The sequence below is a fragment of the Crocodylus siamensis genome, chromosome 11, assembly GCF_052110815.1.
Source record: "Crocodylus siamensis isolate JL-2025a chromosome 11, ASM5211081v1, whole genome shotgun sequence".
Taxonomy (NCBI): domain Eukaryota; kingdom Metazoa; phylum Chordata; order Crocodylia; family Crocodylidae; genus Crocodylus; species Crocodylus siamensis.
In genome coordinates this window covers 22,337,625-22,355,797 of record NC_143405.1, presented here as the reverse complement: position 1 = coordinate 22,355,797, position 18,173 = coordinate 22,337,625, and the positions used below count along the sequence as shown (strand labels likewise).

General features: G+C 44.4%; 1 protein-coding gene across 10 annotated transcripts in view; it reads left to right on the top strand.

Annotated features, from left to right (window-relative positions):
* Positions 1-18,173, top strand: part of DOCK3 (dedicator of cytokinesis 3) — a 632,225-nt gene that overhangs the window by 141,303 nt on the left and 472,749 nt on the right. For all 10 annotated transcript variants that reach the window (XM_090021446.1, XM_090021452.1, XM_090021451.1 and 7 more), the window contains exon 4: positions 825-880. In XM_090021446.1, coding sequence (XP_089877572.1) covers positions 825-880 — 56 coding nt within the window. The remainder of the gene's footprint in view (positions 1-824; positions 881-18,173) is intronic.

Below are 18,173 nucleotides of genomic sequence, written 5' to 3'. Positions count from 1 at the left end.
TTTGATATGAATGGGATGCTTCCTTGAATAAATATACACATTATATTACTTAAGTCTTTTTGTAATCAGTGCTATTATGTTTTGTGTGAGATGCCAAATTGAGCTGCCATATCCAGATAAAGTGATATAAAGTAGGTTTCCTGTTATCAGGCTTCTTACCCTGGCAACAATATTCTGTACCATTTGTAATCTAGAAATTAATTAGGAAAGTGGACGGTTTGCTTTAGAATATATTGAAAGGGTCAGGAGGGTGATGTAAGGAGGAAAATGATACATTTCAGGGGAGGGATAGGATGGAAGAAAAGCAAGAAATTTACAATATAGCATTTTCATTCTAATGTTTGTAATTCATCTATCAGAGGGACCATAATGGATGTGATAATACTCCTCGCAGTTATTTGTGTCTGTAATGTAAGTTGGCTTTAAATGATCTGAGCAAACTTCTGCAGAGGGAAGAGTATATGAAAGCATTTTTGGAGTCCAGTATTCTATTTCAAAATTAATTACTCTTAAAATGAGTAATGCTTTTAAAGTTATAGAGCTCTCCAGTGGCTTTCTATGTTATTTTATACCCAAAATACCATTCTCATGACACTTTATTTCAGGAGTAGATTTAAGATAACTTCATTTACTCAATATACTTTCCTGTTCTAAGCTGTGTTGAAGTCATCTGATGGTACTATAACTTGAATATTAATTTTAACAAAAGTAGTTTTTATTATTCCAATAAAATCACTGATAATTGTAAATTTGCAGTTATCAGATATTTGCTAATTTTTTAGACGCGATACCCCTAAAGCTATAAATGTATTTTTCTTTTGCAGGGGATCTTTCCTGCCAATTATATTCACCTGAAAAAAGCAATAGTCAGCAACAGAGGGTGAGTATTTTTCTTGATTATTAAGAAACTGTATATTTGTATAAAGGAGAACACAGTCCAAGAAACAATTCAGTTGGATTTTTTTAAAGTAACAGTATTTAAATGTTTTCCTGACTCTTTAATAATTTTTGTGTATGCTGCAATTTTAAAACTTGAAAATCAAATGTTGCTTTATAGAGGTTGTCCACCATTTATAAAATCTTATGAATTTTTTTGTTTTTAGTATTGCAAAAACAAACATCTATTTACTCTTCTGGCTGTACACTATATGAGAGTAACTTCATGAATAATAATGATATAATTAGTAATGGACTTTTTAAGAAACCATTCTCTCCACTGTTTCTTATTTATTCATTTTTTTAAGCATGAATGGGTGAAGTTTTATAAATTGCAATATACCAAGATAACCCAGAAAAGTAGGAAGCACCTCAAATATTCTTATGATGACTTTCAATGACTTTCAGTGGGCTGGGGAGGGGGGGAAGCCCTGAAGGTAAAATTTTCAAAAGCATTGAAGATTATGACTTGAAGTCACATTTTCAAAAGTGACATAGGCCGGCTTTTTTGAAAAAATTGTGTGCGCGGTATGTTTACATTGAAATTGGAAAATCTCATTGAAACAGGTAAGCATACTTTTTTTTTTGTAGTGTAGATGTAGTGACACAGATTTCAATAAAAGTTTTAGCTGCTTATTGCTGACTATGGGTGTGTGCTCTGGTTGCTGGCCTGAACTTTTCTGTGTCACTTTGCATTCAGTGCTATTGTTATCTGTTCTTGTCCAAAAAAGTCTCCCCATGTAGCATTCATGTCTCCAAGTTGCATTACTTGCTCTAAAGCAGGTGTCAAACTCGTCTGAGCCCATGGGGTTGGTGCATCGGCCAGATCAGGCCCATGGACTGGCTGAGGAGGGCACCACGTATGGTGTGCATATTGGGCCCTGTGTGCAGAACTGGTCTGGCAGGGTGTGGGTTAACTCAGACCCATGGGCAGCACCTGGGCTGGAAGACAGAGTTCTGTGGGCCAGATCTGGTGTGCAGTGCTTAACTTTCATACCTGAACTTTCATGCTCTCAGCTAGGGTGCCATTAGATTTTCTTACCTGAACTTTCATGCTCTCAACTAGGGTGCCATTAGATTTTCTTAAAGGTGCCATAGGATGCTGCAAAATAATTGTGCTATTAGGCGTACAAGCACCTAAACATGATTTACCAGATAAACCCAAAGATGTCAAATACCATGTTTACTTGCATACCCCACACCTTTCCAAAATTGGGGGGTGTATCTTAAACAGGGAAGCTGATTTTTCTTTGGAATATAGAAGCAGGGAGAGGCTGTCCTCCAGTAGCTGCCAAAATGGCTGCCACTTCTTTCTGGCAAAACTGGCAACAGGGGCAGCTTTCAATGTTAACCCTCACACAGCTGCTATTAGCTAAGCAGAATAAGTTCTCAGTAGCAGCAGTTTAGCTGACTCAGCAAGTGAGCTGCTGCATGTCATCTGTAGTATAGTGATGAGGCTTGTGGTGTGGAAATATCACTGTATTATTTATAGGAACTTGTATAACGAACTAATTACAGTAAAGAAGTAACAGTCTTGCTACTGCTTTTGCAATGGTCTGGAGCCTCACCTTGCTGCTGTCCTAGTATGTGAGGAAACTTGTGCTGCCTCCCCCCTACTGACTCCTGGGATGCTACGCTTCCTGGATACTCTGTTTTTATTTACTTTATGGCCCCTGACAGATGTCACCCTTAATAGATGAGTAACTGGTTAATCATGTCTTAAGTAGTGACCTGGCTCCATGTTCAATCAAGTGATGGCAAGATAAAATGAGGAATAAGTCTTAAAGTTATTATATAAAATAACTTTATGGTTGCTTCATATCGTGTCTTTAATTGAATATGTGGCCAGTGCTTCCAGAACAGTGGAGCTCTTCAAGACTACTGTGTGCTCCAGGGGCTGGGAGTACTTGTCAGCTGATGGGTTCCTGGCCAGGGAATGCATGGTGTGCTTCCCCAGCTGGGAGCCCCAATCACATGGGGCATAGCAGGAAGCACAATTTTGGGGATTGTTCATCAGATCCGTCAGAGGCCTATGTCACACAGTTGGCTATGACTATGGAAAAATATCTTTTGTAGATTCTGCCTTGCAAAAACAAGGTTTATTTGGGAGAGTATGGTATGCATTAAAATATGGTAAGCCTCCACTGTCAGAAACATTCTGACCTGTCGTGTTGTTATGACTTCTTTGTAACAGAAGAATTGCTCTTATTTTTCTATAGTCAAAAAATAAGTAAAGGCAAAGAGCTGGCATTTTTGAGGGGTGTTTTGAGTCTCAACAAGAGGTACCGTAAAAATGTTGAGAATTGCTGTTCTAAAGGCATGTCTATGCAGTAAATTTACAAAACCAGGCAAGAATATGCTGCAGCAGTGGTTTTCAAACTGCCTAAAGTCATATCACTTTTATATCACTTCTTCTGCCATGGAACCCCTACCCCTGTCTTCACAGGCTGTGTGAGTTGATACAGAGCCAAGCAACCCAGCATACCATTGGCAGCCACCATGACCCCAGTCTCTGTATGGAACCCCTGATGACCTATTGCATAACCCCAGGGTTTTGTGAAACAAAGTTTGAAAACCACTGTGCTGAAAAATTTGCATGGACTGCTTCCTAAATCAGAAATGTTGGAGTCATGTCTGCGCTGGCACTGCGCTTTGGGAAGGCCAGTTAAGAGTGCTGAGCATCTGTGCTAATTAGCTTTTCCCCCTGCTAATTATCTTCCTCTTATGCTTTATGAATGTAGCTATGCTGTCTCTGGTTAGGAGGCAGCTGATGTGGAGTGGTGTGAAGTGCTTGAGAGAGATGCTGCTTGGCTTAGTAAATGTACTGTGTAGGCGTGGCTTAAATGGCTTTGAGGATCTGCCGATTCTGATGTCTAATCATTAATGCTCGGGCACAGGATTTGAAGTCAGCAAGTGATGTTTAGGAGCTTATCTCCAAAAAAAAATAAGTCATCCACTTTGCACGGTCAAACCAAACAAATAGAAGGCCCTGATGTTCTACGACTCCGTTTCTCCAATATTTAGTTAAGATTAACATGTGCCAAAAGACAGTAAGTGAGCTAGTAAGTTGTTAAATGGCTTGCAACTTAACATGTCAAAACCATTGAAACATTAAAGACTGAAAAATCTGTGGTGTTAGGAAAAGAACTGAAACTATTCCTGTTACGTGTCCCAAACGAATATCGACATCCAAGGGGAACAGTGAAGTCAGTAATCAAACCTGATGTATGTGGACCCAAAACTCCTTGCCTAAAGGAGCTCCTGGCAATTATAACTAAACTACACAGTTAAAAATACTGCACTTAATCACTTTGGAAAGAACTGCTCTAGCACTCTGCAGAACTCTTGCAGATGAGGACAAAATAGCAGAAACACTGTCTAAAACATACACAGTGAGAACTTAAGTGCCATACTGGGTCAGAACAGTGGTCCATCTGGCCCAGTATCCTGTCTTCAGCAGTAGCAGAAATGGAGCATTAAACCAAGGGAGCATTAAACCAGATAACTCTAGTGATCTTCCCCATTTATTATCCTCCCTGGCATCTACCATCATTGGTTTAATGATGCCAGAGGAAACATCTCCAGCCATTCTGTTCAACAGTTATTAGATCTATCCATTAATCTGTCTAGTCCTTTTTGAACTTGACTATGTTGATTGCCTCTACCACCTCCTGTGGCAATGAATTCTACAAATTAACTATGCATTGCAGAAAGAAGTACTTTCTCTTGTAGTTTTTGACTTGTTGCCTGCTAATTTCAGTGGGTGTTTCCCTAGTTCTAGTAAACTGGGATTTGATGAATAATAGAAGTGCACCTATATATTGGTCACATATAGAATTGGCATGGATAAAAGGAAAATTAACAATATCAACAGTAGGCTTTTTTGGCCAGTGTAGCCAATAACATAACCAATAAATGCCACGTGCGTGTGCATAGACACAGCATTGACAAGGTCAGTAATGCAGCTTGGCATGTTGAAGAGCAGCATCCAGCTGGTAAGTCTGTGTGGGGGGGTATTGGGGGGAGCAGATTGAGGCCCCCAGAGTGAGAGAGGGAGTGGTGCGGGGACCAGGGGCAGGTGTTGCCCAGCCAGGGCAGTGAATGCGACCCCACCCGGAACAAGGTGGAACCTCAGGCATCTCATTTGGAGGGGGAGGGGAGGGGGGGCAGTTCCCTGCTGCTGTGCATACCCCTGGGACAGGCATGTGCCACCCTGAATTTGTGCATGCGGTGAGGGCTGACTTCTCACTGTGGACTCAGGGCCAGGGGCTGTGGTGGCCTCTTTCTGGCAGGGGGCCTGGGGCAGGCAGTGGTGGTGCTGGGAGAGGGGGCTGTGGGTTGGCTATGGGGAATTTTGGGGTGATTATAGCCTACTCCATAGCTACCCCTCCCAGTGCCACCCCCACCCGTCCTGAATACAGTCCCAGCCTAGTTCTCTTCCCCCTTCCCCCCCCAGCTTGGAAGTGGCTGGCACAGCCTCTGGTCCCAAGTCCGCAGCAGGCAGCCCACCCTTGTCCTGCACACAAATCTGGGTGGCTACATGCCCCGCCCCGTGCCTCCCCCAGGTGTGCATGCAGCAGCAGGAAGCCACCCCCCTTTCCACACCCTGGACAAGTTACCCCCGGCTCCACCCCACTCTTGGCAGGATCGCATTGACCACCCTGGCTGGGTACTGCCTGCCCCTGTCCTACTCCCTTCCTCACCATGGGGGCCTTGATCTGCCCCTCCCATGCCCCTCCCTCCCCCCCGACCTGTCAGAAGGAGGCTGCTCTCCAAGCTGCTGGACTGCATAGTGGCTGTCCACCACTATTGTATCCATATCGACCAATATGGCTGGTTAATAATTGGACATTGGTATTGGCCAAAAAAACGTTATTCATAGATTCATAGATGCTAGGGTCGGAAGGGACCTCAATAGATCATCGAGTCTGACCCCCTGCATAAGCAGGAAAGAGTGCTGGGCCTACATTACCCCAGCTAGATACACATCCAACCTTCTCTTGAATACCCCCAGGGTAGGGGAGAGCACCACCTCCCTTGGGAGCCCGTTCCAGACCCTGGCCACTCGAACTGTGAAGAAGTTCCTCCTAATATCTAATCTAAATCTGCTCTCCTCCAGCTTGTGGCCATTATTTCTTGTAACCCCCGGGGGCGCCTTGGTGAATAAATACTCACCAATTCCCTTCTGTGCCCCCCTGACGAACTTATAGGCAGCCACCAGGTCGCCTCTCAACCTTCTCTTGCGGAGGCTGAAAAGGTCCAGTTTCTCTAATCTCTCCTCATAGGGCTTGGCCTGCAGGCCCTTAACCATACGAGTGGCCCTTCTCTGGACCCTCTCCAGGTTATCCGCATCTTTCTTGAAGTGCGGCGCCCAGAAATGCACGCAGTACTCCAGCTGCGGTCTGACCAGCGCCCGATAGAGGGGAAGTATCACCTCCTTGGACCTATTTGTCATGCATCTGCTGATGCACGATAAAGTGCCATTGGCTTTTCTGATGGTTTCGTCACACTGCCGACTCATGTTCATCTTGGAGTCTACTAGGACTCCAAGATCCCTTTCCACTTCCGTGCCACCCAGCAGGTCATTTCCTAGGCTGTAGGTGTGCTGGACATTTTTCCTCCCTAGATGCAGCACTTTGCATTTCTCCTTGTTGAACTGCATTCTGTTGTTTTCTGCCCACTTGTCTAACCTGTCCAGGTCTGCTTGCAGCTGTTCCCTGCCCTCCGGCGTGTCCACTTCGCCCCATAGCTTAGTGTCCTAGGTGCACCCCTAATGAATAACAGTTTCCTGTTCACACTCTTCATGATTTTTATTAGACTTTTGTCATATCCCTCCTCAGTCTTCTCCTTTCCAATTTGAAGACTCCTTCCTAGCCTCTCTTGGCATGGCAGCTGTTCCATGGTCATTTTGGTTGTCCTTTTTGGTTCCTTTCCAATTCCAGCATGTCCTTCTTGTGATTCGAAGACCAGAACTGTACACACTGTTTAATATGTGGTATGTTTAAAGGTTTCTGGAATGGCACAATAATGTTTTCTGGTTTGTTTTCAATTCTGTTCTTAAAGATTCCCAACATTTTGTTGGTTTTTTTGGTTGCTGCTGCACGTTGTGCTGGCGTTCTTAGAAAGCTGTCTACAGTGATTCTAGTTTCTCTTTCCGGAGTCATAAGAGCTAGTTAAGAACCCAGTATTGTGTACGTATAGTTGAAGTTATTTTTCCATATGTGCATTACCTTGAACTTGTCAACATTGAAGTTCATCTGACAATTTTTTTGCTCACTCACTTAGCTTGGTGAGATCTTTCTGCAGCTCCTCTCCATCCTTTTGGGATTTGACTAATCAGAATAATTTGGTATCGTCTGCAAACTATGAGATTTTACCATGCACCCCCATTTCCAAATCACTGATGAAAATGTTGAATGAATTTGGGCCAACAGAGATCCTTGCAGGACCCCACTTTTGACTTCCTTCCATTCTGAAAATTGACTGTTTAGTCCTACCTTTTGCTTCCTATCTTTTAACCAGCTCTCAGTGCATGAAAGAACCTTTCCTCCAGTCCTGTGGCAACACAATTTTTTAAAAGCCTTTGGTGAAAGACATTATTGAAAGGAAAGCTTTTTGTGAAAGCCCAAATATATTATGTCAACTAGATCCCTCTTGTCGATATGCCTGTTAACACCGTCAAAGAACTCCAGCAGATCGGTGAGGCAGGATTTCCCTTTAGGAAAAACTATGCTGAATCTTCCCCAGCAGATCATATTTGTCCATGACTGCTGATTTTGTTGTTTGCTATAGAGTCTACCAATTTGCCAAGGGCGGCAGTGGGATTCATTGGTTTTCAGTTCCCAGAATCAGCTCTGGAACCCTTTTTAAAGATGGGTTATGTTGGCAGCCTGCCAGTCCTCTAGCACAGAGGCCATTTGTTACAATAGGTACTTAATATTGCCAACAGTTCTGCAATTTCACCTATGAGTTCCTTCAGAACTCTTGGGTGAATGCCATCTGGTCTTGGAGACTTACTAATATTTAATGTTTCTGTCTTTTCTAGAACTTCTCTTGTCACTTCTGTATGGACCAATTCTATAGGCCCATCTACTAGGGAGGGTTAATTTGGCATGGGAATGTCCTCAGTATCCTTTGCAATAAAAACCCAATGCAAAGAATTCAGTTGGCTTGTATGCTATGGTGTTGTTATTCCTGAGTTTACCTTTTACACCTTGGTGCTCTAATGGTCCCCCTGATTCTCTTGCTGGCTTCCTGCTTCTGATTTTGAAAGGTTTTTTTATTATTAACGTTAGCATTCTTTGCTAGATGCTTCTCACATTCTTTTTTGGACTGCCTTATTTTGCTTTTACATTTCATCTGCCAATGTTTGTGAGCTTTCCTATTTTTTTTCATTTGCCCTTGAATGACATTCTTAACTCTGCAAGTAAATCATGCAGGAGTTTCATTGAACACCTGGTATCCTTTTTGATTTGCAGTATACACTTTTCCTCTGCCTCTTAGATGGTATTTTAAACAGCTTCTAAGCTGCCTGCAATCTTGTTTTTGTGTCCTCCCTTCCACTAGAATGTTGAATATGATGGTTACAATCGCGATTACAGGACGGCTCACCAACGGATATGTCTTGAGCCAGGTCCCAAGCGTTACTCAGGATTAGGTCTAGAATTTTCTTGTGGAGAAAACTGAAGACATCTGTTTGCAGCCTCAGTGATTTAAGATGGCTTACATGGATATGATGCTGCTTTGAGCAAGGTGGGGGGAAGGGAGAATTAGATTTGATGACCTCATGAAGTCCCTTTCTGCCCTCATATTTTGTGATTCTAAGAGGTGAGCTCTGAGTCTTATTCTGGTGAGCTAATACTGAAGACCGAGTTGACTCCTTCAACACAGAAGGAATGGACTGCCTATGGAACTATACCAGCAGCCACAGGTGTTGGCATTGCCTTTAGTCAAACAGCACTTCATCTGTTGGGCCAGTCACAGTGCCAATTCATATTGTGCGATTGGCCAGCTAGTCAGTGAATATTTTATTAGTCAAAACCTTTCATGATACTTGTGGATCTATCTATAAATCTGTCAGAAGTGTTTGGTTTATTAGAGCACTTGAGATTTAATCTCCAGACAATATCTGTTTTGTCTCAATTTGATGGGCTCCAACCTATCTATTTCCCAGGGACCCCAGACAGAACTGTTTCATTCAGAGGGTAAGTCTGCACCTTTTCTTTCTTCTTCCCAGAGCACTGCTTTTTTACCTTCTCAGCAGCTCCTCAATTCATTACCAAACTCCTGGCAATGATGGCTGCTTATCTCTATAAATAAGAAATTCAGATAATTCCTTGTCTGGATGATTGACTGGTTCAGGAAAAATATGTAGTGTAGTTAACCAATTTGGTTAACTTGATCCTCTGTCATCTCCCCCTAGGGCTAAAGGCCCATAAGTAAATATTCACCTTGAAACGCATTCAGACCATAGAGTTCATCAGAACAATGTTGGATTTTTGGTTATGCAAAAATCTAGAACCCTTGGTTCAGAGATGATACCTTTTATTCGAGCAACTGAGAAATCATTATCTTTTTTGAGATTTCTGGTTAGTAATTTATCATACTCAGTAAGATCTTTCCCAGCTGACACAGATGCTCAGTGTCAGTCAGACCACATCAACAAGTCTATCCACAAGCTCTGAGCCTAAAGACCATGTACTGCAGGCACTTCTGGTTCCCCTGACCTCAATAATGAATTTGAAAACTTTGGAGTTCATCAATTATGGACACATAAAAGAAAGGACATGCCTCACCCTTAGGGGCCACATGGTAGCACACACTTAAGTTACATGGCATGTAAGTTTTTACCAGTATATCTACCCAGCAGACATGAGACCTTCAAAATCCTGTCTATTATTAAACTGGTGGACAGAACAATGTACAGTATACAATGGAGTCCTCTTCTTGGTGCCTTTTTCTGCCCAAATCTTGGTGATGGATTCTCTTACTTAAGTTTAAGGTGCTCATCTCAGTCATCTCAGGATTCAAGGACTGCAGACATTTCAGGAAGTCATACTATATATAAGCCTCTTGGAGTTCAGTGCCATATGTTTAGAATGCAAAGTATTCTTAACCTTGGTTTAGGGTCTCCTAGAAGGGTTTTTACCTTTCAAGTGCTGATAGATGGTCTCACTGTGTAGTTTTGTTATTCTGGGAGGAGATGACACATCTTTGGACCTTGGTGTATACTACATCATGTTACTTTAGTAGCTAACCCTGTTACAATCTACAGAAAAATCACTGTTAATTAGATCTGCTAGGATTTGTCAGAGTCTCTCAAATAATCCAGTTTCTCCAATTGAATAGAGCAAAATAATCACTTCCCTTGACTTGCAAGAGACAGCCACTCACCTGTGGTGATCCCAGCCTACTCTGTCTTCCCTGTCCCCCTGTCTTCCCGATTTTTGTCTCTGAAGGTTCCTGCTATATTCTGGTAAGCTTCCTTGGCGACCTGCCCATTTTTTTTATTGCCTGTTTACTTTCCTTTTGCATTTGAGGCATCCTAGAAGGTGCTTGTGCAGCCCTATTGGTCTCTTACTATTTTTCTTGTTCTTTCATCGCGTTGGAACAGTTTCTATTTTTGGCTTCTAATATTGTGCCCTTTAGAAGCTCCCAGCCCTCTTTCATGCCTTTTATCCTTCAGTCTGTCTTCCCATGGCACCATGCCTGTTAACTCGTTGAGTTGATTGAAATCTGCTGTTTTGAAATCTAGCATCCTAGTTCTGTTGACCTCGTGCTTTCCCTGTCTTAAGAGCTTTTACCATCTTTCATATAGCATAAGATTTCAACTTCCAAATCTGTGAGCCACTGTCTGGTGTTATTGCTCAATGTGTAGATTCCACCTGCCCCATATAGACACTTGTAAAGAGCTTTCAATTTAAGTGCTATGCTGTTTGCTGGACACTGCATTTACACAGGGGGCTGTCCAAGATGTTCACCTTGTGAAGTGTTGTTTTGAAGTTTCCATATGCAGATCTCAGTCTGTTCAGCTTGACCCACACTTCTCTGTCAGCGTTGTGCCCAGGGGAGGACTCATTTGATGTTGGTATAAAATGCTATAGGTATTGGTCTGACCTTCCCCCAATAGTCAGCCCACTGTGTTGCTGTCCATAGGTTTGGTTTAGCATCTCCAGTCTCTTCCAAGAGCTGATGGGCTATATGTATAAATGGTGTACGACTTTTAAGGCTCTTAAGCCTCCGTCTGTTCAGGTCTTCAGTTAACAGTTAGAGCAGGTGATTTTCATCACCTTTTGCCCCTGTTGCCAGTAATGATGTTACAGCCTGTCTTCTTATATCACTTGGTCTAATGCCTGAGAGTACAGAGAGTACATCTTTGTGCATGTAAGTTGTGCAGCCTGTTATGAGTCACAGTGCACTGTTAAATACAGTGTCCAGCTTTTTAGTGTGACAGCTTCTGGACCATACATGAGCCCAGTATTCTGCTGGGGCATATACCATTGTGAGTGTGGTGATTCTGAGCATTTTGAAGTTGGCACCCCATGTTGTCCTGGTTAAACATCTTTAGGCAGCTACCTGTGCAGAGACTTTTTTGCTGACCTTCTGAATATGATGTTTATAGGTGAGGGAATGTTTTAATGCGACTCCTAGGTTGGTTGAGATATGCTCATGGGGAGGGATATGGTTGTCTACTCTTGATATTCAGCATGCTCTGGGCTCAACAGTTGTCCAGGTGAAAGAGTAATGGTACGGATTTATTGATGTTCAACTTCAAGCATCACTTGTGGAGACAAGTCAGCAATGAGGTCCATATCAGTACTCAGTATCTTTTCTGCTTCTGTCATGTCAGTTCCTTGAGCTTCTATGGCATCATTATCGGCATATATATATCGCTTAGATGTATGCAGGAGGTCTGAATGATATATGTTGAAAAGTATGGGGGACACCATTCTTCAGAGTTTGTACTCTGCTTTTTTTCTCTTCGGGAAGTAGTGAGTTTGAGTGATCTGCTGGAGATCATGTTTATGATTAAAGTGCATAGCTTGCAGTCAAATATCATAGGATGCAGTTTGTATTTGAGGCCTTGGTGCCATACATATATCATAGAACCCTCTAAGGTTGATAAAGATTGTGTCTGTTTTCTGCTTCATTTCAAATCTGTTTTTTATGTCAGATGCAAGTAAATGTATCTTGGTCAGTGGTATACCACTTTTTCTGAAAGCTAACTTGTTCTTTTGTGAGGTGGGGATCAATGATATTCTCTTGTCTATTTACATTTATATGCTCCATGAGTTTCTATGTAACACGAAGTAATGAGATGGGTTGGTAGCTCTTTGGATCCTCTGGTGGTTTTTTGCATTTCAGGATAGCAGCGATCTCAGCTTTCCTCCAGGTTTTTGGAAATCTGTTATTTTCTAGACATTTATATGTGAATTGCTGGAGCCATCTTTTCATTGCAATTCTGAGCTTGGTAACAAATTCTGGGAATAGCTTATGTGGTCCAGCAGCCTTGCCAGTCTTGATTACTTCAATAGCTATGTTGAACTCATTGTCAGAGATGGAAGCAGTTAAATTAAGGTTAACATTAGATGATTTAAGTTGTTCAAGAGTCAGGTGTCTAATAATTTCTGTGTTTTGCTTAACTTAGGTTACTGTACTTGTTGCGTAGTATTTTCGTAATAGAGTTTGCTGACATGGAGCAATGTCACTTTTTGATGCCTTTGCTTGTAAAGCAGTTAATGATGGACCATGATTGTCTGCTCAGGTGAGTTATATCCAATCCTTCTATGGTAGTGAGCCATCTCTCCTTGTTCATGTGGCTCAAAGTGGTAGCCAGGTGTTGTGTCATTCTTTTTACAGTTGCAGGGTACTTGCATTGCTTGATAATGTTAAAGAGCTATTCACACTGCTCATCCCAGCCTGGTACATAACTTCTGTAGCCTCTAGGTCTGGGCAAAATATGGCCTCTGAGCTGGATTTGTCCTGTGGAGGGACTTTATCTAACCTGCAGTGGGTCCCTTGTTCCAAACTGGCCCAGGCACCATTTGGCCTGTGGCATGTCCCGCTGCCCCCAGGCACACAGTGGGTCTGGGGAGGCTTCATGGCTGGTGATGACTCTTTACAGCTGCTACTGCTGCTGGCCCCAGCACCATGGAAACTGGGCCTGCCCTGTGCCTGCTCTGGACTGCTAGCCCACACGGGGCTGCGGTGGCAGTGGTGGCTGGGCAGAAGCTGCTGCTGGGCACAGGGGAAAACAGCTGCCCTCACCTTGTCACTTCTGGCCCTTCTTGCTGCAGCTGCCCGGAGCCCGTGCCCAGGCTGCTCTGTGGCTCCTTTCTGCTGCAGTCACCAGCGCTGCCTCCAGGCCACTCAGCGGGGCTGTGGTGGCAATAGAGAGGAGCTGCAGGCAGCCTGGTTGTAGACTCCAGGTGGCTGCAGCAATAAGGTCCCAGCTGATCCGGAGCTGGTCCACTACCAGCCAGGGTGAGTCCGTAGCTGGTTTGGGTGAGGGAAGGGCTGGGGCTATGTGCTCAGCTGCTGCTGGGCACTGGGGGTATGCGGGAGGGAAATAGTGACTGGCCCGCAGCAGCTTCCCAAAACTGCCTATGTAGCCTGCAGGCCCAAATAATTGCCCACCCCTGCTCTAGGTGCACAGAGTTTGGCTATTTCAGTTAGAAAGCTTGTAAATGTATTGTAGCCTTGATTAGTGTTGGTTTCTGATGGATCCTCTAATTGGTTTGCACTCTTGTTGGACAGCCTTTGGTATTTCTGCTAATTTGCCTTCCAAAAGTTCTGTCTTGGAATTGGTCTGGGTGTTACAGGCTAAAAAATCATATTGTTAAGGTTGATGAGTGAGGGTCTGTGCTGAGAGGTTGGAAACTTGTCAAGTACTTTTCTTATTGGTATTTTATTGGAGTAACCCTTCTGCCAGGAAAGATCTTGGTTTGTCTAAATGTTCCAGCATCCAGAATGTGGCTCCTTTGGGTCATATATGAAGGTTATATCATTCAGACTTGCCCAGAGACAAAGATTGTCCCCGTTGCAACTCTTAACAGAGTACCTCCAGTCTTAATGTTGACAATGGAAGTCACCTGCATATAAGGTTGTCTGGCTATAAATAAGCGGGGATGTGACTGACATCTCCGCAGAGAGTTTTTTGTATACATTGATGATGATTAGGTCATTTAACTTGGACAGCACTCCATTCTTTTGCATTGTGGGGGTGCATCCACACATGCCTGGACATGCACTTTGGTGTGGGGCAAGTTGTGCCACTTGGGGCAAAATGCCTGGCCCAGCTCCTCTCATATCTGCATCCAGGGAGACCTAGAGCTTGGAGCCAGCACTTGTGCTGGACCCAGCAGTATAAAAACCTGCTCTGGCAAGCAGCTTAGGCCTGTTTGCTCTCAGGAGTTTTTGGGGTCCAGCCAATTGGTATGTGGGGATATTAGCCCTTGTGCCAGCTGGACTGCTGAAATAGCCTTAATGGAGTGTTCCCTGCACCCTCTACCCACTGTAGCAGTCTGGCAATGGGGACTGCTACCTGGGTATGACCTGTTGCTGCCTGCAACAGTATGTGGCCCCAAGGCTGCGTGCCTGCCAGACCCAGATGGGGACTGCTCAGCCCCTACAGAAGCATCTGCACCTCTGGGCCAGCTGCCAAAGGCATGTGGCTACACAGTTGGCCTTTGTGCAGCACTACTGCCACATGTGCCACCGCCCTGCCATCTGGGACGCTGTCTCCCAGGAGATGTTCTTAGTGTGATGGCCTGCTTTGAACTGTCAAAGCATGTCCTCGTGGCCCCAAGTGGCCAGGAGGTCACCCACCTCCAGCTGGACCCTGGGATGGGCCTGGGTGCCAGCCCTGAGCAGGCTCCTCTGCCTGGGTCCTGCCACTTGCCTCACTAGCTGGAATTCTGGTGTTCCCTATTTAAAACTGCAAATTCTCTAATAAAAAAAATCCCAAATTCACTCTTGAAAATACCCCAACATCCATCCATCCATGATCTTCCACAATTAAAACAAAAGACCATTATATATTTATATGTAACGAGGGAAATCAGTTGGGCAGTGTTTTATTGATATATTCAGAAATGTAGGTTTTCCAGAAAAATTTGAATTGGAAAATTTTCCAATGCCCTAAATAGAGAGTGATCTGATTTAATATATTTACTAAATATAAGTTACCCCCATATTAATTTTTATGTCCCTATAGCCACAAGTATTTGAACTGAAATTACTTGATTAGGACAACAGTTAAATACAGCATACTTAATGTGGTTTAAATGTTATATTCAAACAAATTCAGAGCTTTATGTGTAAAGAAATTATTTTTATTGGAATATTTGTAAAAATGTAAAGACAATACACAATAGCATTTACTTCTCTGAAATCATCTGTTTAAATTTACGAAAGAAAGCAAAGGCACTGAAAACTGTTGACACACTAATTTTAGCACACCCAGAGATCTGTGCATGATATGCCATGGTTGTCCACTCATTTACTGCAATAGAGTTTAACTCTCTTCCACTGGGATCATTGTGGCACCTCCTATTTCAGTGTTACTATCTGTAGAATCACTTGTACAACTTACTAGTTTCATTTCAGAATCAGATTGAGGCAAATCTGATTCAGAACTGCTTGAACCACATTCTCTTTCACTAAAAGATGGTTTTACCAATGAGTCTATGGGCAACTTATCATCACAGTGCATCTTCTTCACTAACTGTGCTTCTGACTGATTCTTCAGAAGCAAGGGATTTTGAGAAATAGAAACAAGCTTAGCGATGTGTTTGTTTGTCAATTCCTCTTTTTTTGCCTTCATTGAGCTGAAAGCTTTCCAGTTCCATTCACAACATCCCCTTTGGCCAGTACCAGGTCCAGTTCTGTGCACAAGGAGCTGCTGTTGGTGAAATGCTTAGGATCCTTAGAGCAATCCTGAACAACGGTAAGGTGTTATAGTATCCCTTCCACCATGTGAGAGGAGACATGTTCTCTGCTGCCTGCCAGATGATGTCTTTACTCTAAAGTTTTTCTTTTGCACGGTACTCAGCAATGTCTGTCGTCATGGCTATTTCATTGATGTTGGGGACATTCGTAGCTATTTCGATAATTGTATTGAGAGCAGTAAATAATTCATATTTTGATCCATGTCCTCTGTGTTGAAGGTCCAAAAGGTCTGCTGCCAGATGAACGGGATGAGAGCAAAACTCAGATCTCTTAGTAAATATTTGTTTTACTACTACTACTACTTCTTTTTTGGATAGAGGTGAAGAAGGCAAAAACTCAATTAGATTTTCATTAAGTTGACTGAATATCTCTGGAATATTTGAAAGGCTTGGTGTATTTTCTTCAAGTTTCTTGATAGTCGCTGAAACTGGTACTAGCAAATCGAATGCTTCTTGGACTCAAACCCAGAACATATCATAGTCGAGAATCTGCTTCTGAATGTTCATGGGAACAATCTGGGATACTGTGTCATTGTGACAGGGGCGCCATTTTCGGAGCCTCTCCGGACACGCGGCTCCGCCCCCCTGTAATGGGCCGACTGACCGCCTAGTCTCTCCTGCCATGCCTTGATCTTATTTATAAACGATGGGTAATTGGAATTAGCGGGAAGCTGCCCATTCGTGTGTGCCCCGATGACGAGGGGCGCTGTCTGCGGCTCCTTTTCCTCCCCTGCACCACAGCCCAAGCCTTGCCGATGGTGCTGGTGTAATCTGCCGTGGGCCAGGTTATTATGCCACGGCCCGTTGTCTGCCTTCGGGGCCCCTTGCCACCTCTTCTCCCTCTCGGGGCTCCTCATCACCCCTCCTCACCCTAAGCTCCTCACTACCCCCCTAACTCCGGGGCTCCTCGCTGCCTGCCCCCTGGCTCTGGGGCTCCTTGTCCTCTCTGGGGCCTCTTGCCCTCTCTGGGCCTGTACCGTGCTTCCCACACTTCTGGCCCCCTCTGAGGCCTGTGTCGTGCTTCTCGCGCTTGTGCCGTGCTTCCCGCGTTCCCTCGCCCTCTCGGGGCCTATGCCGCACTTCTCGCCCTCTCGGGGCCATATCATGCCTCTCGCTCTCTCGGGGCCTATGCCGTGCTTCCCATGCTGCGCCGTGCCTCTTGCGCTCGGGGCTCAGGTGGCCTGTAGCCATGCCTGGCCCTCTGACCCTTCCTCCGGGTTGTGCGCCCTACTGGGCAACCGCCCTTGCGGGCTGGGGTCCCAACCCCACACGCCGAGCGCTTCTCTGGCGCTCTCTCGCCGTGCCCACTGTGGCACAAAACGCTGTGCCACCCTGACACCGCTCGCTGTGCCCCTAATGGGCACCAGGAACCCCCCAAACTACTGGGGAGCCCCCGTGAGGCCTCCTCACTCCCCTACAGCCTCACCCGGTCCTCCGGTATAACCATAACTAAACCATGAGCCAAATGGCTATAACACAAACACCAGAAGCCTCCTGGCTTGTAACCCAAAGTCCGTACTCACTCAGCTCTTCACCAGACCCCATCTCATCATGCGGCCAGTCAGGGCAGCCAGGTTGTAACCCTGGACCCTGTCTGATCAGCTCTCCTGCCGAGCTCCTGCTCCTGCGGCTGCCAGGAGAGAACTGGCTCTGGCCTTGGCCTTCTCTGTTTATAAAGGCCAGGTCCTGCCCCCTGGTGGTCAGCTGACCCACTCTGTTACCATGGTAACTCTCACCTGCTGCCCTGCTGAGTGGCAGCTTAGCCCATTCACTACCATTCAGTAGCAGGCACCCTAGTGCCCTGCTACAGTCATCTATTGACTCGCACTGCAAACAGTTTTGTGTGCAGCAAACCATGTAAAAGCTTTGTAGCCGAGCCCCATCTAGTTTCTCCTGGCAATAAAAATACACTTTCCTTCCCCTGCTTCTCTTTCTGTAATTTCTTCAAAGTCTGATTAGCAACATGATGATTGTTGAATACCTTCACAATCGCTTTTCAGTTTGCCAAAATTGTCTTCATTGTATTCACACTTACTATGTCCTTTGCCAAAAGATTCAACCCATGAGCAAGACAGCCAAATACTATTAAATAAGCATACTTTGCCTTTTGCATTTGCCATGCAGCTTTAATGTTACTCGAATTACCAGTTACAAGGGCTTGTACCCTGGAGGGACCTGCACTTTCAATCTCTTCACTCAGTAATTTGGCTGTGTATTCACCTGTATGACAAGAAGATTTGCTAGCAATTGCTTTCAGGAATATTGGTTCAGGTGTTGCTAACATACTGT